The sequence below is a fragment of the Pecten maximus genome, chromosome 4 (genome assembly GCF_902652985.1).
Source record: "Pecten maximus chromosome 4, xPecMax1.1, whole genome shotgun sequence".
Classification (NCBI taxonomy): domain Eukaryota; kingdom Metazoa; phylum Mollusca; class Bivalvia; order Pectinida; family Pectinidae; genus Pecten; species Pecten maximus.
In genome coordinates, this window is record NC_047018.1 from 29504111 (window position 1) to 29526244 (window position 22134).

General features: G+C 39.0%; 2 protein-coding genes across 3 annotated transcripts; both read right to left on the reverse strand.

The window, feature by feature from the left end:
- Positions 1-721: 721 nt before the first annotated feature.
- On the reverse strand, positions 722-4933 carry LOC117326487 (fap1 adhesin-like). Its single transcript, XM_033883237.1, has 3 exons — positions 4798-4933; positions 1625-1911; positions 722-1342 (listed from the first exon to the last, which is right to left on the reverse strand). Exons 1-3 carry the CDS (start codon positions 4931-4933, stop codon positions 722-724), a joined length of 1044 nt encoding a protein of 347 aa, XP_033739128.1.
- Positions 4934-9144: 4211 nt separating this feature from the next.
- Positions 9145-21285, reverse strand: LOC117325760 (profilin-2-like). 2 transcript variants are annotated; one of them, XM_033882200.1, is made up of 2 exons: positions 21028-21285; positions 9145-11609 (listed from the first exon to the last, which is right to left on the reverse strand). In XM_033882200.1, the coding sequence occupies exons 1-2, from the start codon at positions 21061-21063 to the stop codon at positions 11217-11219; spliced, it is 429 nt and encodes a 142-aa protein (XP_033738091.1). In that variant the 5' UTR covers positions 21064-21285; the 3' UTR covers positions 9145-11216. The 2 variants fall into 2 exon arrangements, with proteins under 2 accessions (XP_033738091.1, XP_033738092.1); XM_033882201.1 differs by lacking the exon at positions 21028-21285 and adding an exon at positions 17257-17336.
- Positions 21286-22134: the final 849 nt, after the last annotated feature.

Genomic DNA, 22134 nt, shown 5'->3' on the forward strand with positions numbered 1-22134 from the left:
AACTAGATTGTCTAAAAGCGTCACAGGTCGACGAGTGGTATGTCTGGGCAGGAAATTAACGGATATACGCAAACGCGACAACTTGGACAAGAAAAACACTTAACACCGACAAGACGACTTCCACTAATCTGTCGTGGTCCCTTGTATGTTTGGTCAAGCATTTACTCACACGAAGAGTTTGAATGACTATGTCTGGTTAGTTTGATGCTGCTACAGTGGTTTCTGGACTTCCAATAAACGTCACGGTTTCCTTTCTGGAGAGACCGCTGGTAAGAATCTGGCATACACTATCGATGTAACTCGCCGGGACAAAACCGGAACAGACAACAAATAACGGCGAGAATATCAGCAGAGAATAAGACACCACTTTCGTTGTACCGCCGTTGTAAATCCGTTGCAGGCTCCGACAGCGCATCGGCAGATCATTTTGAGTATGTCTGTCGATGTTCTGACGATATACTGACGATAAACTGACGATATACTGACGATATACTGACGATATACTGACGATTCTTAGGGATATGATACTGTTGTGTAGCCGTAATAGTATCGATCTCCGAAAATCACTGCCAGTTGGGGTACGGATAAGCTGCGGCGAGGCAAATCGGCTAGGTATAACAGACCCTCAAGGCTTTATCTTGATGATGCTTCACTAATCTCCAAAGGAGGGGGAGTTTGACGCATATTGTTTTCTTAGTCACCTGTTTAAAAAAAACTATAGTTACTGTGGGATAACTGTGTTTTGATGGGCCCTGCTTTCTATGCTCTCACCAATATTGCTTCCTATTGTCTCAACAACATTGCTTCCTATTGTCTTATCATTACTACTTTCTATTGTCTTATCACTACTACTTTCTATTGTCTTATCACTTCTACTTTCTATTGTCTTATCACTACTACTTTCTATTGTCTGATCACTACTACTTTCTATTGTCTTATCACTACTACTTTCTATTGTCTCACCAAAACTGCTTCCTATTGTCTCACCAACATTGCTCCCTATTGTCTCACTACCACTGCTTCCTATTGTCTCACCATCACTGCTTCCTATTGTCTCACTACCACTGCTTCCTATTGTCTTATCACTACTACTTTCTATTGTCTTATCACTTCTATTTCCTATTGTCTCACCAACACTGCTTCCTATTGTCTCACCAATACAGCTTCCTATTGTCTCACCAATACTGCTTCCTATTGTCTCAACAACATTGCTTCCTATTGTCTTATCACTACTACTTTCTATTGTCTCACCAACACTGCTTCCTATTGTCTCACCAACACTGCTTCCTATTGTCTCACCAACACTGCTTCCTATTGTCTTATCACTACTACTTTCTATTGTCTGATCAATATTGCTTCATTTTGTCTCACCAATACTTCTTCCTATCACCTCAGCAATACTGCTTCCTATTGTCTCACCAATATTGCTTCCTATTGTCTCACCAACATTGCTTCCTATTGTCTCACCAATACTGCTCCCTATCGTCTCACCAACATTGCTTCCTATTGTCTCACCAATACTGTTCCCTATTGTCTCACCAACATTGCTTTCTATTATCTCACCAATATTGCTTCCTATTGTCTCACCAACATTGCTTCCTATTGTCTCACCAACATTGCTTACTATTGTCTCACCAATATTGCTTCCTATCACCTCAACAATACTGTTCCCTATTGTCTCACCAATATTGCTTCCTATTGTCTCACTAATACTGCTTTCTATTGTCTCACTAATACTGCTTCCTATTGTCTCACTAATACTGCTTTCTATTGTCTCACTAATACTGCTTTCTATTGTCTCACTAATACTGCTTTCTATTGTCTCACTAATACTGCTTTCTATTGTCTCACTAATACTGCTTTCTATTGTCTTACCGACACTGATTTCTATTGTCTCATTAATACTGCTTTCTATTGTACAGAATAAATTGGAATCGTGTGCGCCGTTTATAATAACTACACGTACATATTCTCAGGTTTATGTCAGAGATCCTTTACAGGTAAAACTTTGTGGAACAACCGGATTGTTAACAAAGAAGCTGAGTTTAAACAACATTTTATTCAGACACACTTACACACTACATCACAATACAATTACATCAACCATTAACATTGGAAAACAAGCTATAAGCTTATGATAATTCCTCTCCTAAATTACGAATACGGCATTATTGTATAGACATTTACACACAATCAATAATAAGATACTAGTAGGCAAACTATCATTTACCTGATTAACGATATACTTACTTGATTAACGATATACTTATCTGATTAACGATATACTTACCTGAGTAACGATATACTTACCTGATTAACGATATACTTACCTGAGTAACGATATACTTACCTGATTAACGATATACTTACCTGATTAACGATATACTTACCTGATTAACGATATACTTACCTGATTAACGATATACTTACCTGAGTAACGATATACTTACCTGATTAACGATATACTTACCTGATTAACGATATACTTACCTGATTATATACTTACCTGATTAACGATATACTTACCTGATTAACGATAAACTATAGACGAACATAAGTTAAAGTATATGGCATTGACGTTTTCAATTGTGTACAATTTGTAAATTTGATAATAAAACATTATTTAAATGAGATAATAAATTGAACACATAGAAATTGACGTAATATAAGTGATGTAATGAAAATTAAGATATGAAACATTCAGTTAAAAGATTTTACTGTTACAGATTAAATTCTGCACAGAAGTGATTGATCCTTCCATAAACAAATTCTAAAATATCGTATTTTGTTATTATATCACATGGTTTGGAGTTATTTTGTGAACCATTTATGATATTGTACTAATTTATTTACGATCAACTAGCTTTTATTTATTATAGTAATTGTTTAACTGTCATGGGGCTGTAATTCTAATGTTAAACTAATCTACCACTTCTAAATATAGCATTGCCGAAAATATCATACTGAAGGGGATATTACCAATCTTGTCCATGTATGCCAACTCAACGACCTTGTGGGATTAAATCTGTGACCAAAACAACAATTATCTATGCAGGTTTGATTTGTCTGTCTTTCTTCCGTTCTAGATTGTTTACACACGACATGCTTATCTACAGAACTACAGCTGTAAATATATAATTTAATCTGCAGTTTCGCCAAACCGAGGCTAGAAATTCTCAGGAGATTCCTGGATTATTGATGTTTTTAGAACGGAATGTTAGTCGGGTTGTAATCAAAGGTCAATTGCAGATCATCGGCTACCACTTCCTTCGTTGGCTTCTGGACAGACTGAGCTTATATTGACGTATGCCTGTATGTCCTTGATCAAGTCTGACAGGCGTATTGTATGAACCACGAACAACACAACGCCTCATGCTGGGAGACATTAGAAAAAAAAGTCTTCTAAATTCCAATACGTGATTGGACGATTTTGTCTGAGTTTATTAGGAAGCAGTCCTTCCTGTGTTTTGGGGGAGACCAGGGACAATTTCAGTGCATTTAAATGCTGCCCCCTTTTGGATGAACTTTCGTTATTTAGGTTAATGACACCTAACTTGACACTTCCGGTCAACCGGTTGTCGAAAAATGTGCCTTAAGACTGATTTGTGCGACGTCCTTAGTGGCACAAATAGCCTTTGGGTGGTTCCATCGTCAATGGACGCCGATGTCACATCACATGTAGCTACGCTTAAAAATGAATTAAGTTAAGATGCAGTACAACTTCCGAAAATGACTGTACAGATTTCTCAAACGGTTTTGTGTGTTTGTTTGTTTTTGTTCTTTTAGGTTTTTTCCTTCCGGGACTCGTCAGTGGCGCACAATGGGGCCTGATGACAATCAGGAACGTTTACGGACCGACTAGCCCAGATGGACCTGTTAGGTGACGACTGTCTACACAATTTGAATGTGATGTGAGACGATGGCCATTTTACTTACAGACTGATTTCCTCACGACTTACTCAGGTTCCTGGTTAATGTCTCCGACATGACGATAATTCCAGGAACTTTAAATCGTTGTGTTTCGTGAGATAGTAAATCATCAGATTAGACATATTGATGACTTGTCGCATGGAACACTGTCACCTCACGTGAGACGCTTCTCACGTGGCAGGGAAAACATAACTAAAACCGCCTTCACTACCCTCTAACCTAAACATTCTCAGAAAGCAAACGGAAATTAGCAAATCAGAGAATCACTGACGCCCTGGTGATATAACCTCAAGTCTGAGGATACATCAGTTTTGTCAGTACTCATTCTAATTGATTACTCTATGGACCAGGGACATGGTAAACAGTAAACTATCGTGCCAATGCGAGAAAAATGTTGTCCGACAGTTGTCAAGCTTTAGGCTCCAGACTGCATAGTAATGTAATGTTTATAATAGCACGTGGCTACATCACGTGTATCCTTGGCATTCACGTGTTAGACAATTGGTATTTGTTTGTATTAGGAAATAATCATTTTAATAAAGTAAATGCCGCTTATCAAGTTATATTATAGGAATATATGATATTAATGACTTCCGAGTTTGTTAACCATAGACAACGTTGATTATTGGTCGCATATACATAGAAATTACAGGCAGTATTGGAATAAGAAGAGGCCTAATTGGCATTGACCTTAGACTAACCTATTGTTGAAAGATGTTGGGAAACGCATTTTCAGTGGACATAGGAGCTCACAAGACTAAGACACGATGTGTCCCATCTCAGTGTGGCCGTTGTAGAAGAATCAAGACTTGTTTTTATTCTCTATCGTCTGCTTAACGTACACCACAGAGACCAAAATCAATCTACTGTCCACATTGGAACACTTAGCCTTTATCATACCCTTATATCCTGCATTCTCTCTTTCTGTGATGTGTCTCTTTCCTTTGGCGTCTCCATAAATGACCTTGGCTGTTAAACGTGACTCTTTATTACTGTGTTCCATGGCAAAACAGAGTTCTTAAATCGTGCTAGTATTGTGAAGTATTAAATACAAAGCCATACCCCTTTGTTTTTTTATTTTTTTTTTTTTTTTTTTTTTTTTTTTGTTTTTTTTTTCAATCCAGTTTGTCCAGAGCATTACTTTTTCATTTTTACTGTGTACTTATCAATGACACGAAAATATCTTGTGACCACGAATTCTCTCTCGCTGAAATTAAATCATGCCTCACTTGTATATTGGGGACCACCGTGGACTCTGAAAATATCGTACTTCAGGAGATAAGGCAGGTATTACAATGAACAAAGGGCATTAACTCTGTATATTGAGAGTCGCGTGACCCGACACGAAAACGCGACACTTATACCTTCCTAGGATACAGGTGAGTGGTAAGTTTGTTGTTGATGCCCAGCCAGCCAACGAGACACCAATTAAACCTGTGTCACATTGGAATGCTTGCTAAATCATACCAGTATAAAAATCTGTGCATGGTTTAAGAGAAAAACGACATGTTCGTTATGTCGTTGACAATAAGATTGGATATCATTAACACATCAAAGCCTACACGTACACATGAAGTAATGTGTCTTTTCATTTTATGGCTATATCGAAGTGTCATGTTTCGTGTTTAATACAGATTATACGGGAAATACATGGGCTTGGTCTGATATTGTTTAACGTCCTATCAACAGCTAGGGCGATTTAAGGATGGCAGCTCTGTGTTCGAGACGTATGCGTGTAGTGTATGTGTGTATGTTAATAATGTGTGTTAAACCTACAATGACCATCAGTTTGGCAAAATACAAAAACAGAAAAATATCTATTTGCAAACTTAAAGATGAATATTCATGCAGATTTAATAATTTTGAATATGGTTTGATCACTAATACACCTGTAATTATCATACAAATAGCTGAAAATGCATTCAGAACAGATATGCCACTGAAATTCAAGAGCAATGTGTTACATGAAGGTACGTTCACTGTCAGGCGGCCGGTAGTAGGGTAAAGAGTACAATGTATCCAATAGTATTAAAAAGATAGAAAATATACGCGTAATACGAACACAAATGATTCCGCTAAATCTACATGCCCATTGTCGATATCTACAAAAGCACCAGTGCAATCTCTCAGAATATTTTTTGAAGTAGGATTAAATGTTAAATCTTCCAAACCAATGTATGTTTATCCGTGAAGTGGCCTCTTGACTGCTAGTCGTACTTGTGTGTATTGTTCAATAGCGAATACATCAATATTTGAATGGCTATTAAAACACGACCCAGCGATTTAAAGCAATAAGTCCCACACCAGAATGAATTGATATGACCGGGGCGTGTGGTATCTGTCGTGACCTCGATATCAGCCCAGGCTTCAATTTTTCAAAATGTTGAATCCGTCCAAACTCCGATAACTCGAGGTATAATTACAACTGTGACCTCATGATTGAAATATATGGTGTTAACCCTAATATCGAAATATCGCTGTGTAGCACCAACCCTAATATCGACATATCGCTGTGTGACACCAACCCTAATATCGAAATATCGCTGTGTGGCACCAACCCTAATACATATCGCTATGTGACACCAACCCTAATATCGAAATATCGCTGTGTGGCACCAACCCTAATATCTACATATCGATGTGTGGCACCAACCCTAATATCGAAATATCGCTGTGTGGCACCAACCCTAATATCGACATATAGTTGTGTGGCACCAACCCTAATATAGAAATATCGCTGTGTGGCACCAAACCTTATATCGACATATCGCTGTGTGGCACCAAACCTTATATCGACATATCGCTGTGTGGCACAAACCCTAATATCGAAATATCGCTATGTGGCTCCAACACTAATATCTACATATTGCTGTGTGGCACCAAACCTTATATCGACATATCGCTGTGTGGCATCAAACCTTATATCGAAATATCGCTGTGTGGCACCAACCCTAATATCGACATATCGCTGTGTGGCACCAAACCTTATATCGACATATCGCTGTGTGGCACCAACCCTAATATCGAAATATCGCTGTGTGACACCAACCCTAATATCGACATATCGATGTGTGGCACCAACCCTTATATCGACATATCGCTGTGTGGCACCAAATCTTATATCGACATATCGCTGTGTGGCACCAACCCTTATATCGACATATCGCTGTGTGGCACCAACCCTTATATCGACATATCGCTGTGTGGCACCAACCCTTATATCGACATATCACTATGTGGTGCAATCCACATATCGACATATTGATGTGTAATGCTAAACCTGAATCGACATATCGATGTGTGGTGATGATCTCGATATATCGATGTGTGATGATGATCTCGACATATCGATGTGTGGTGATGATCTCGATATATCGATGTGTGGTGATGATCTCGATATATCGATGTGTGGTGATGATATCGATATATCGATGTGTGGTGATGATCTCGACATATCGATGGGGATGATCTCAACATATCGATTGGAATGATTTCGACATATCGATGTTTGGTGATGACCTTGACATATCGATGTGTGGTGATGCTATCGACATATCGATGTGTGGTGATGACCTTGACATCGGAATATAAATCAGAAGATAACAATGACTGACCCTTCGAATTAATTCAGAACTGGTCTAATTTACATTTAACGTTGTGAAAATCAACCAAGCGATTCCTTACTTAAATCCGTACAATAAATTTCAAATATGTTTTAATGCATTGAACTCGTAATGGATTCGTCGTACATTATAAAGCAATGTACGAAATCATTCAAGAAACACATATAAAAAACACTTATTTTTTTTACCTTCAATAAAAAGACTACAGCCCAGATTTGTCAAGTGCCTTAACGTTATATATACAATCAATAAACTGCTGAACCTATTAGATGTATGTTCGAACTACCCGTATTACGTACTACCCAGTATATACAGCGATCAATGATAACTGTAAACCCTTCCCCCGACCTACGTAACAACATCGATCTGTCGGTGTAGGTACCGGTTACAATTTAACTTGATATCAGTTTATAGTAAGAACACACCAGGAATACCTCGTGATAGACACCTGTGGATCGCGTCATCATGTTCAAGTCGACAACGCCGAACACCGTGGGAGATCTAAGAGTGGGAAAATGCACTGCCAGTCCGAGGTTCGAACCTGGGGCATCCGAACATTAGCCAAATGCCATACCAATTGAGCCACCTTGTGGCCGATGATCGTAACGGTCTAGTTCCGCTACATGAGATACCAAGCAATAGCAATAGTATATTTTTTGGTTTCTCGATGTCACATTTGCAGAAGAAACTGCAGAAACACCTTTCCCGTCAGGAGTCACTATGTATATTGTAATATGATAAAATAAAACCTTTGATTCTGTCAGGCCTCCTCATAAAACACTGACCGATTGCAACTCCAAAGTCAATTCCGTCGACAAGACCGGAATCACTCCGGACCTTGACGGCATTGCATAACCTTAACGAGGGTCACATAATTTTCCTCTTATCTCTATTCTTTCCCGGTCATATTCAGGATACAACTGCATGATCAAAATATGTCATCCAAACTCTAAGATTAGCCTCGGGCGAATCGACAATTTTGTCTACAACACGGAAACACAATGTACTTGCTATTCCGTGTTACTGATAAGATACGGGATGGCGACCAAAGTTGAACCTAATCTTCGGGATACCGTGCTAATCCAGCTATATTGTTCGTAGTATTGGGATTTCTAAGAAGCCAATCAAATGTGTTTATCTACATTGGAGACATGTCAAACTACCATATTACACGGCGCCTACCCTGATATAAATGTCATTTTCTCTCAAATCTACACCCAGTGTTTATATGTAAAGTATAGATAATCGGGCACATGGCGCCCATATACCATTATACCTTATGGCGCTGTTTGTCGAATATGTTCTGGCTTGGTTTAGTATCGTTTAACGTCCTAACAACACCTAAGGTCTTTAAGCGTCCATGCCAAACCATGACAAATGAACCGTATCTTAGTAACATTCTGATCCGAAATGTGTATATTGAATTATACTAATATATCTTGCCATTGTTGTATGTGAGAGTATCCCTATATTATAGATGTTAACTAATGAGCTGTAGATATGAGTTGATAAATAGGCCACTTTTCCTCCTCTTTCGATCTCTCATATACTTATTTGAAGTAAACAGTGCTGAGAATAAGAGGACAAGGGGAAATTAATCAGTAATTTACTTTTGGTTTTTGAGTATATAATCAAATATACACATCATTCAAAAACGAACAAACAAAACATACATCATTAGCATCGGCTGTAATCTTACGCAAAAGATAAGTTCGTTCCGGTTAGACATGTCAAATCCCCTTCGTTATATTTATATATCACAGTTTTAGTTACTTCTCGGTGTATGTATACATTACAGCTAGGAGAAGGAATGTCTAACCATGTCCCTGGGGACAACCATTACGTGCTTCTACAGTAAATTGACTGGCGTAAAGCTTTGTCTCCTGAGTTCATATTTAGCCAATGATTTGTGGTAAGATTGCTCAAGTGACAGCATTGATAGCTCCCTGACGCAATTTTCATGTTATCATAGCGTCTCCTTAATGACTCTCGCTACTCATTGTTCATGCACTAATTTAATAATCATCGTTATGTTTTCAACAAGAGTATATTTAACCGGTAGTTGAGCCAATCACATGACTGATGATTAAAGATACGTAGGTGTGTGTTCGTCATCATTGTCCTCAACACCACTTGGTAATATAGGTTTCTTCTCTGGGAACAAATCTATGTATGTAAGGCTCAACTGCCGTTCACTAAAATCAAAATACCACAGTTCACTTACTGTACAAATCCAACAAAATACCACTGTCTCCATCTAAGTATGGTTCAACAAGTGAGTTCACCAAAATACCACTGTTCACTAATTGCACAAATCCATCTCAGTATGGTTCAACGACAGTTCACTGAAATACATGTACAACTGTTCACTAATTGTACAAATATATATATTGGGTACCTATACACTAGGAAACATCAATGTCGATTACATCAACTTAGCACCAATCCTACCAGATATGTACCAAATGTACCAACTCTACACTAACAACCAGGCCGTGAGCTGACGCCGGTATTTGTCATTGTCACGATGGCGTCGATTGTCCCCTATAAGAATCATATTTAGTTACGCTTGCGGGTTTTCCTCCACTATAGGGACACAATAAGGACCGCTCTCTTCCTATAAAACACGTACATCCTTGTACAGGGATCGCCACGGTAACGACCTTCACCTCTCGTGTTAGTGCTCGTGATATTTCCAAGTTCCTTTTCTTTGGTAGCCAATTAACCAAATGCCGTTGAAGCCATACGACTCATTCGCCTATAATCACGCTTCCCGTGATCAAGACCAATCGTCAGACATTTACACTCTTTGTAGTGCCATTAGGAATGGTAAGACACGATGCCGTTATAATTAGTATAATATCGTCTTACAGTTCTCAAGAGTTAACGTGATGTTGTCTTCCCTAGGTTTGACATACCCTGTAATGGTGTCCCTATTACACACCATTAGCCTACAGGTAATTAGTCGGTCTCGCGCGTTGTTTTCCTGGCTAGACCAACCGGATATGTTGTCGAGGGTCCCAACTAATTTTTGTGATTACCACCAATTACAGTTCCTCAAAGCACGAGTTCCTGTATATGAAATCCATGGAATGGACCCCGGGAACACTTTGACGAGTGGTATGGTTCCCAATAACCCTCGGCTCGGTCAATGTCATTATTGCGAGTAACACTTGATCAATGATGGACACCTTGATCCGTATAGTACATAGCCTTGCTACAATTCATCCACGATATGATACCGGGAGACACTTAATCCTTATGGTCCTAGTAACTATACAACCTTGCCACAATTGATCCATGATATATATCGAGGAACACGTGGTACTATAAGTCCTAGGGAACATTTTGATCCATGATTTTAGAGCCCTATAATGGGATCTCATGGAAAATCTAGTCCTATAAATTAGTGAGTACTGGGTATACTCCCGTGATCAATCGGCCTATGGGAGCACTTGGTACACGGTAAGGTCATGCCCATGATTTCCCCCCACTGGTCTCGTCGACACTGTCCCGGGTTTCGGACACGACACCACGTTCTTGGTACCGTGGGTATATGGATTCCGACTACCGAACTCCTGTGATAGGTCACGGTGGGTCCGCCATGTTATCTAGCCCCATTTCTTTCTAGATACGATTCCCGAGTACAATATCCTATATAAGTCAGTATCCTTGGTCCTTTAGGTAGTCTCCAACCTTGACCAACATGCTGTAACACCCACCGGGGTGGCCCGACTCCTCGTAAACACCTATAATGAGACAGAGCTTGCACCGGTAGATGACACAGCCAAATCCTGTAGCACTATCCCGCCCCACCATCACTGTACTGTCCTGTCGGGTACACGTGTACCGCTTGTTACTTAGACTTATGCCTAATGCCCGTATCGCCGAGGAGTCCACAAAGCCATCCAAGATCGCCTGGACTTCGGAGGCAGTGACATCAAATGCTGGTGATGCTGCCCATCTTCGGCCATCTTGTCCTACAATTGCAGCCCTGTTGACATGTCCACTCTCCAGAAATACGTTAGCCACGTATTCCCGCCAAGAACACGGCATCTTTGGAGTGGGAGCAATCACAGCCAAACAACCAACATGAAAAGAAAAGAGTGAAATGGCGTTAGTAATGGCAAAATATTTATGTAAATCAATAGAGCGTACTAGAAAAGCCCCTTTCAGTTACAAATTGATTGTCGATATTATGAGTGACACCTACAGCCCGAGTATTGTCAGTGTGCCCAATAAACTCCGGTAACACGCAAGGTATTCACCCACTCAACATAAAACTGCCATTAGACATGCCGTGGCCGTCGGGAAAGCAAACACCGCTGTCAATACTTACATTGGTGGATACCGGAGAGAGGGGACGTAACTCCGCTTTCATAAGTCGCGCTCTGTTGGTTCCGTACATAATTTCACTTGTTCGATACCTCGTCAATATTACCAATTATTTCATTACATACACAAACACAGACCACAAGGTAAATGAAGTACATAAAACGACAAAGGGGTTTTGTACGGATTTATTTGAGATTTGTCCGATATGGAGATCGTCGAATATCAATGAGGCCTATTGTATTACGTCGTAATTGATATTGTCTCGCCTGTGTGCCGTTTTTATGTCCAGATGAACATCTGATCGTGGTGGCCGATTTGTATGCATACTTAATCAGCCTATAAACTGTATATTTGTTCCTGGGTGGAATACAGAAGGACCCACATAATGTATCAAATCGTAACTGAGCAAATACATTCTTGGCATGTTTGATTGAGTTACGATCACAAGGGATATCTCCTGCAGTCTCCATACAAGAATATACCTTTGAAATTATATTTGGTAAATATCTACATTGCAACACATTGTGCACATACTAATTATAGGTATGACAACGAGGTTATAAAGATAATCAAACTTTAGACACAACTATCAATAGAATTATACGTTACAGTTGATTGGCAGACTACCTATTGTTTACAAACTTCACGACTATGTAGGTACTGACGAAGACCAGGCGGACACAATGTCCTTGTTACTTGTGAAATCAGTTGGTATTAATAGTAAACAAATTAAACCGATTACTGTGAATAGTGTATGACCAAACAAATGTATACATACACACTATCCGCGGTATGCCAAATATCTGATTGGAAGGTTAGTAGCATACATAAGATAGACTTAAAGAAATCCATGTGTCTGGGCATTGTGTCCTCATCATTACTTATTATACAGGTACGTGATCAAACCCGCTGTGTTAAAAGTATATACCGTTTACACGCATGACTAAACAATCAATTTATATTGAATGATCACCAATGTCTCATGATGATGACGTTGAGAACATTCTGTATGTATATATATATATATAGTTCTGATTAATGTACGGGGTATTTAAATCCGTAATTGAATTAAAATGATGCCACGATAATAAATTCATTACTAATTAGCATGGCTCGTAAGTGTTAGTTAATGTGTCTGTGGGTAGTATATACAGAATTATATAAAGAGTATGTGGGTAGTATATACAGACTTATATAAAGTGTATTTGGGTAGTATATACAGAATTATATAAAGAGTATGTGGGTAGTATATACAGAATTATATAAAGTGTATGTGGGTAGTATATACAGAATTATATAAAGTGTATGTGGGTAGTATATACAGACTTATATAAAGTGTATGTGGGTAATATATACAGAATTATATAAAGTGTATGTGGGTAGTATATACAGACTTATATAAAGTGTATGTGGGTAATATATACAGAATTATATAAAGATTCTTGTGCGATGTTATTATAATATAGTCGCTTTTAGTAAGAGGTATATCTTTTAAAAGTGAATTCGAAATAGTTTTACAAGCTATTAGTTTTGACTTTGTATGGTAGCAGAGTAAAAATATTCCCCAAAGTTATATTTTTTGCACGTAATAACACAGAAATGTATTACAGGATGTAACGTTTCCACACCTGGCACACCTGGTACACCTGGTACATCTATTTTGTGGAGAACATGGTTAGATGGAGTTAGGAAACAAAACGCGTGTCACCATAAAACTCTTGTTAGTTTCGATGGTGAAAAGTGTCTCCAACAGATTTATAAATTACACAGTTCATATTGAAGTAGAACCTATCTTCTAAATCATTACACTTGATACACAATCGATAAACTGATCGGATACGAGATCCAATATCTTGGTTTAGAATCTCTACAGAAAATCGTCATTTTGTTTACATAGTTTATATTGTGCGTACATTGGTTTACATAAATCCTACAGTAAACAGATCTTATCGTAAACAAATCCCGCGGGAGAGTTTTTAATTCACTTACCGTGCCTTGTCTACCACTGTCCAGTTATTCCTTACACACTATTTAGACACTTTCCATGAGCTGATCTATATATCAACAAACGTCCTGACAATTGGAAACAATTAATCCTTTTGTAACGTGCATTTCTATTGGTTAAACGAATTGTGTTATCACTTCATAACTTAGGAAATGGCGTATTTAGTGATGTGGTTTTTGATTGGTTAGCAGATTCCATCGCCCAAAAGGAAATAATTAAAGAAAGTTGACAATACTGTATTCTAGTCGAGTTTAATTAGATTACAAGTACTGACTTGAATCATTTCATGGATAGATAGAGAGTACACTCCGTTTTTGTGTTAAGGCACCACTGGAGAGGGACAATTGTAAGTTTATACTGAAAATATCAATTTCAATGCACTGTTAGATTCTACCAAACAAATTTAGTGTAAACCGTTTTACATCCACACATCCTTACAGACCATCTCCATGAGACTTTATACTATCAGGCGACCAGAGTATTTACAGGACGAACTAAGGTACTGACGACCTACCTATTTTACCTGACTAACTACGGTACTGTCGACCTACGTATTTTACCTGACTAACTATGGTACTGTCGACCTACGTATTTTACCTGACTAACTATGGTACTGTCGACCTACGTATTTTACCTGACTAACTACGGTACTGACGACCTACGTATTTTACCTGACCCTACGTATTTTACCTGACTAACTACGGTACTGACGACCTACGTATTTTACCTGACTAACTACGGTACTGACGACCTACGTATTTTACCTTGCTAACTTCGGTACTGACGACCTACGTATTTTACCTGACTAACTACGGTGCTGTCGACCTACGTATTTTACCTGACTAACTACGGTACTGACGACCTACGTATTTTACCTGACTAACTACGGTACTGACGACCTACCTATTTTACCTGACTAACTACGGTACTGACGACCTACGTACTTTACCTGACTAACTACGGTACTGACGACCTACGTATTTTACCTGACTAACTACGGTACTGACGACCTACGTATTTTACCTGACTAACTACGGTACTGACGACCTACGTATTTTACCTGGCTAACTTCGGTACTGACGACCTACGTATTTTACCTGACTAACTACGGTGCTGTCGACCTACGTATTTTACCTGACTAACGACGGTACTGACGACCTACGTATTTTACCTGACTAACTACGGTACTGACGACCTACGTATTTTACCTGACTAACTACGGTACTGACGACCTACGTATTTTACCCGACTAACTACGGTACTGACGACCTACGTACTTTACCTGACTAACTACGGTACTGACGACCTACGTATTTTACCTGACTAACTACGGTACTGACGACCTACGTATTTTACCTGACTAACTACGGTACTGACGACCTACGTATTTTACCCGACTAACTACGGTACTGACGACCTACGTACTTTACCTGACTAACTACGGTACTGACGACCAAGTTAGTTTTATCTGACGGATCAGGAATTTTTACCGAAAAGTGGGAGTATTTACCTTCCGATTAGGATTTTTTGCCATACTAGGATGTAGTTTACTTTTCAAAGACGATCAGGGTTCGTTTTTATTCCTAAGATATTTGACTTCGAAGATCCGTATCGAGATTTTAACGTCGGTAGGGGTACTTTTTTAACTTATGGGTCATTGACCAGTCGGTCTATTACAAAATATCATCAACAACGCTCAATCAAATCCAATAAAACCACACGCCGGGATATTAAGATTAATCATCGTCAAATCAATTATCAAGTGTGTTAATTAAACAATGTTTTAGCTCACGAGATCCATTGTTTCAAGGTATCAGAGCGGACTCCTTAATTCTATCAACACACGCGTCCTTAATCATTGACAAACGATAGTTCTAAATCACATTGGTAATAGGAAACAGGAAGTCGGCATAGAAAAAGTGAAAAAGTGGTACTCACCGTATGTGGTGGGTGTACACGAGATAACTGAGAGTGATGAATGTACACGAGATAACTGTGGGTGATGGATGTACACGAGATAACTGTGGGTTGTTGGTGTACACGAGATAACTGTGTGTGATGGATGCAGGAGATAAATGTGGGTTGTTGGTTTACACGAGATAAATGTGGGTTGTTGGTGTACACGAGATAACTGTGGGTGATGGATGTACACGAGATAAATGTGGGTTGTTGGTGTACACGAGATAAATGTGGGTTGTTGGTGTACACGAGATAAATGTGGGTTGTTGGTGTACACGAGATAACTGTGGGTGATGGATGCGGGAGATAAATGTGGGTTGTTGGTGTACACGAGATAACTGTAGGTTGTTGGTGTACACGAGATAACTGTGGGTGATGGATGTACACGAGATAAATGTGGGTTGTTGGTGTACACGAGATAAATGTGGGTTGTTGGTGTACACGAGATAACTGTGGGTGATGGATGTACACGAGATAACTGTAGGTGATGGGTGTACACGAGATAACTGTGGGTTGTGGATGTACACGAGATAACTGTAGGTGATGGATGTACACGAGATAACTGTAGGTGATGGATGTACACGAGATAACTGTGGGTGATGGGTGTACACGAGATAACTATGGGTTGTGGATGTACACGAGATAACTGTGGGTTGTGGATGTACACGAGATAACTGTAGGTGATGGGTGTACACGAGATAACTGTAGGTGATGGATGTACACGTGATAACCCCTAGTGATAGATGTACGCAAGATAATTATTGTTAGATTTAATAATCACCTTCCGCCGTAGCGAAAAAGTAAGTTTCGGATATCAACTCTCAATATAATGTTTAACTTTCTAAACAAATGTTAATTGCACAGATATATCATACGAAAAAAGTAACACTTATTCACGGAGATTACCAAGGTAGGCTTTATGTTCTGTGGTAGCTCTATAGAGGGAGGAGTTTTAGCACTCAATGATCTATCATTAGCTGTGATAATAAAAAATGACCAATTTGTTAGTCACTTTCTGACTTTATTTACCAATTTGCAATAGAAAGGAGTTAACAAAACATGATATCCTCTTTTTACAAACCAATGAGGTATTAGTATAATCCACTACCGTACTGTGTGATATTAATTACATTTAACTTCATTGTATCGACTTCGAAGCTTGAAGTGTGCGTTCATCAATTTTGATTAAATCATAATAAATAACAAACACAAACTCATTGGAAAATTCCACAACCCTGAAACAGCTTCAAAATGTGTAGTTTTCATTAGAACATAAAAGAATAATAGGATTTTTTTTTCAGTGTCTGTAAATAACGGTAATTCCGAAGAAATGATTATAGTATAGCCATATAATAGAAAATGTTCATAAAGATGAAGAAATACTATTTCAGAGACGTATTTTACCTTTCTGACCTCCATGGGACTCGTCGGGGGTACTGCCAATCCCTATCCCTTTTGTTTATCAGAGCTAACCTGCCAATTGGCGTGACTCGCACCCTGTGGTTTGCCGTCTCAAACAAGCGCTTCCCTGACCCGGATTGTGTGTCACGCCCCTCTAACAGTGTGACCCCGTCATTGAGTGTCCCGGACCAGTCTCCCGAGTCTGAGCGGGACGAACCCAGCTTATCACACCGTCACTATAAGGTTACCCTATCTACTGTGTCATCCATACTCCATGTACCTACATTGTCTGTTTTTGTTGGTGATACTCGTATGGAACAATACACAATTAACTTCATTCATATGCCTTGTTTATTAATTGGTAAATTTGAACGGTTCATTTGACAATCTGCAGCCTGACGATAATTTGATTCAAGTGCCACAATGCCGTGTTTTACTACGTAACGACTGAAGGCCACGGAGTTCTTGTGCATTACGATATTTACCGTTCTCGTTGTGGGATTTGTTCGACTAGGATTACTATGATTGATTTGTCTGAAAGTGTACCTTGTATAATCTACAGTTGGTGCCTATAGCAGGTCGTCGAAAGCTCGTTGCTAATGACAGAAGATCGACCACATGTGTCATGGCGAAGGTGACCTTCAACAAATGACATTCTGATTTTTTGTTCAACACTCATCAGTCAAACCTGGACAAGCAATACGGATTGTGACATTGTTTTCCACAAGGGCTTCGTAACACACGCCAACGTACGGGTGTAAGGCTGCAGACCTGTCAGTTCCATGCAAGCTAATATGCCTACAAACGCTCAAGTAACGCCATTTAAAAACTGGTTACAAAAACAATTTATTCATCACAGCTTATTCCTCTGAGATGTTTTCTCCAAACAAATTTCATTTTTTATTTGTATAAATACATTTTCTAGTAACCATGCACCATATTGAACTTTCAAAATCAGCGCTTTGAAAGGAGTCATGCTACGCTCGTTTAGCTCAATTTTCTGGAAACCATATCGTTTACTGAACATGCGCATGCTACAATTGTACATTCGTTTTCCCACCTCACGGCTACACCTATTCTGGTCTTGCTCTACATTTTCTGTGATGAGGAACTTTCGAGACATTTACTCAAACTGTCTACGTTGATCGTGAAGGAAATGATTACGGAAAGAGCTATTATGAGATCTGGCATTCCTAATACATGCACTGCATATACTTGCTTAAATCCTCTCTATGTTTTCGTAGCATACAAATTATGGCAAAATTACAAAAATATGTTAAATCATAGAATATATATCCAAAGGGATGATATAATGTTAGAATCAATACCGTAGTTCTTCATACTTGCAAATACAACCAGGAAACTACCCATTTATTACGGGGGTATCTCTAACCTGTATAGGTAAACGACGGATAACATGTCATGCACGCATGCGCAAACTGGTTTCTTGTGAAGAATGGCGGACTGACAATCAAAGCCACGCATCAGAAGCCCAATGTCGATCAGACGTACTGGTTGCTGCCGCTAAAGGAAAGGATTTGGTAACCGTGAGTTTGTTACTTAAAAACAAAGATAGGTTCAACGTGAAAAGCCATGAAATGGTAGTGAAACTTCTCTGCATTTGATAAACAAACCCAAGTTTTTTCTGTTTATCAGCCTGGATGTAACCCGGTATACACAGGGTTGGGTCACGTTCTAATTTTGTATGCTTATTACATAATTTACTGATTTGAAGGTCATTAAATGAAGATAAATCCATAGGGACTATGAAGTTTAGCTTGATATAGATTTATATACATAGAGATGTTTTAATGGAATGGATAACCGTATTTCAATATAAAGTTTCTGTGGTATCTTATGTTACTATTACAATACCATAAGGCATATCAACATGTGCCATTTAGGGTTATACAGTGACAAAGTCATACATTCGAATATATGATGACATGCTTGTTAAAAGTAGATATGAGCATCAAAATGTGTATTTTGTGACGTCGTTTTAATGTTTGCTATTTGAGGCAGAAGAAGTGTCCAAATGACACTGATGTAAATATGAATATAATCTCACCTGCTAGTGTATTGGTATGGCGTTTAGAGTATACATTCCTGACACGAAGTCATCTGAAGTAAAACCAACTATATCCAGACGGCCCATGTATTTACATGTGTTCAATACAGTGTCATTAATGCCACTTGAGTGTGGCAGCTTCAGACATATAAATGTAAGGAAAGTGTCTCTAGCTATAGATAGTACACAATATCCTACCAAAAGCCACCCCGAGTCCACGAGCATAATCTTATATTCCAGATATCATTGACATTATTTTTCCCGGAATAAATAGCTAGTCATACTCCTTAGTGGTATAAATCAGTCTGAATATGGCATTGTATGACCATACCGACTAGTCACGTGAAGTGTGGCTAGGTTCTAATTCACTCAATAACCTCGTGGCACGCCATTGTTATGCATCGTGATCTACGTTGATAAACAAAATTTAGAAGACGCCGGAAACAAGGAAAAATCACCGTGATTACTAGGCATGAACCCGCTACAATACTCACGAAGGATTCGGAGATTGGCGGTAGTCACGGAACGGACAGATCTGTTCAGTTGCCGACAGCCAAGTAATCCGTTCCTGGCGAATTTTAAAGAGAAAACTGCTTGTAGCAGGTGAGAAAACTAGAAGGAAAACTGCCGAGATACTTCGGGACACAGCTGAAATATTCACCAATGGTACAGGTTTAGCCGACACGACCTTATCTCACCAAAATAATTATTATGTCGCCGGTAATTTGATATAAAGCGCGTTACTTAATCTATTTTGGCGACAACAACAATCCCTATGTTGAGTATGGGATATATCAACATCGCCAGAGCCTACTCTTCATGGCAGTGGATTGCGATTTGAAAAACTGTAAATGGCATCCTTCACAATATAACCCAAGTCGTTACCTGGGAGAATGGGTCGTCTTAATAGATAATCAACGTTGCATCCACACAAGGAGTCATCACTGTCAAAATTTCATTGTTTTGAGTCAAACATTAAAAAAATCAAACGAAAAGTCTGTTCGGGCTAGTATCATCTCTGACTGAGAGTTTCCTACCTGCTGAAATCACACTGGTGATGGTTCCGTCAATAGCCTATAACCATACAGGATATGATAATACACTGTAGTATGCTTAGTACCTACATGCTGCAATGAGTATTGCATTCATAGGACTATGGACGCTAATGAATCGGTATCGTTTTGAATAACAAGAGACGATAGTAAGAAGCAAACATCAAAGCGAGAAAAGACTAACCATGAATGGTGTCCACTGACGGAACTGTATAATTGTGGGGTACGTTTAGATAAGGGGGGTAACTTCTATTGAGTTAACAATTTAATGACTTAAGTCATTTAACTTGATTTGTTTTGTTTGCTATAATAGTCTGAGTAAATAGGTTCTTATGTATCTGTTAAGACGTGAAGTCGTACTTTATAATCCTGGATATTTCTTGTATTTCTCTGGATAACAATAAAATGCCAACTTTGATTTTGCTAATCGATGTCCCAATCTGCCTTAAGACCAATAGACCCGAGCTAGCACATGTAATAATCCGTAATTAATACGATATCTTGCATGGTTTTAATCACTGTACAACTGGATACCCCGCCCCCTCCCTCCCCGTCCCCGTCCCTCCCCGTCCCTCCCCCACCCCCTCCGTTCCCTCCTATACCCCTACTCTTCACTGGACATTATAACACTATATATAGCCACATTATACTCACGTTAAGAATGCTGTCGACAGTCTCCCTTGTAGACATGGTTAGTTACTCAATTAATCTGAAGACGGCGCTTGAAGAAATATCTTAAAGCTGCTTTGGACTGGTAAATGCTACAGGAAGTGCTCTTTCCTTGATATCCACAACTCCTTTAACTTGTGTTCTGCATTTGTGTTTCACACAGGAAAAGTCCATTTTTATCTGTAGGCATAATTAAGATGTTGACGACGGTATCCGTGTTTATATGTAAGGGTCAGTCTTTCTTTTAAACCTCACGATTATTTATCACGAACGACAACCGATGTGGTATGATATGATAGCGTTTGTCCGGGTTATACGAGAACTTATCAGACTGGTATACAGCTAACATTGAAGATAGCGGCTCGGGCGTATACATAATGACTCCCATAATTAAGTACTTCTCTTTTCAAAATGTCGATAATCACCTTCATTGAAATTTATTTTAAAGTTAAACACGTTGAGAGGAATAAATGTTTGCATTTGTCGTAAAGAACTTGAGACACAAATTGAATATCAATCGGGCTGACACAGAGCGCCACCCTCTCAAGGCCCACTAATCCTATGTGAGAACAATGTCCGCTGTAGTCGGGAGATGTAGATTGAATGAACAGCCAGTAAACGATTTATCCAGTATCGACCAGTTATGGATTTGTCAATCGACATACACCAGGTAAATAGCGACAAAACCAGTAAATCTCGCTGTCAAAAATATATTTATAATTTAAATGCACGTATTCGACTGCCATCTACAATAAAGGTGGGTTTATCATTCAGTGACCCGGGTAACTAGGTGTCAGCCGGGTACATTGAATAACTCTTCACGTGTAAATAAAAATAAATCATTTTTACATTGATTCAATAAAATACTTCTTCTGACGTTCGGAAAATATTTCAAAAGATGAAAACACTGAGTCATTGTTACGAGATTTCCACTTCGGTGAGCTTGGTGTGGACTTCCGGTTTGAGTTGACAATGTGCACCGGTTTGGTAGGTTTAGGCGTGGGGAGCCCCGGTCGATCGTTGCACGTTTCCTCTACTACAAGGACCTCCTTTTTGTTAAAAAAAACCCCCTGGCATTCAAACTTCGTCATA

Bases quoted from the DNA above. Each gene is read 5' to 3' on its own strand.
- LOC117326487 (XM_033883237.1), bottom strand. From the start codon at position 4,933: ATGGAACACAGTAATAAAGAGTCACGTTTAACAGCCAAGGTCATTTAT. The intron at 1,912-4,797 runs GTAGATTGATTT...TCTGTACAATAG, and splicing joins TAAGTGTTCCAATGTGGACA to AAAGCAGTATTAATGAGACA. The intron at 1,343-1,624 runs GTAAGCAATGTT...AATATTGATCAG, and splicing joins GCAATATTGGTGAGACAATA to ACAATAGAAAGTAGTAGTGA.
- LOC117325760 (XM_033882200.1), bottom strand. From the start codon at position 21,063: ATGTCTACAAGGGAGACTGTCGACAGCATTCTTAAC. The intron at 11,610-21,027 runs GTGAGTATAATG...CCCACTCCAAAG, and splicing joins CTGTCGACAGCATTCTTAAC to ATGCCGTGTTCTTGGCGGGA.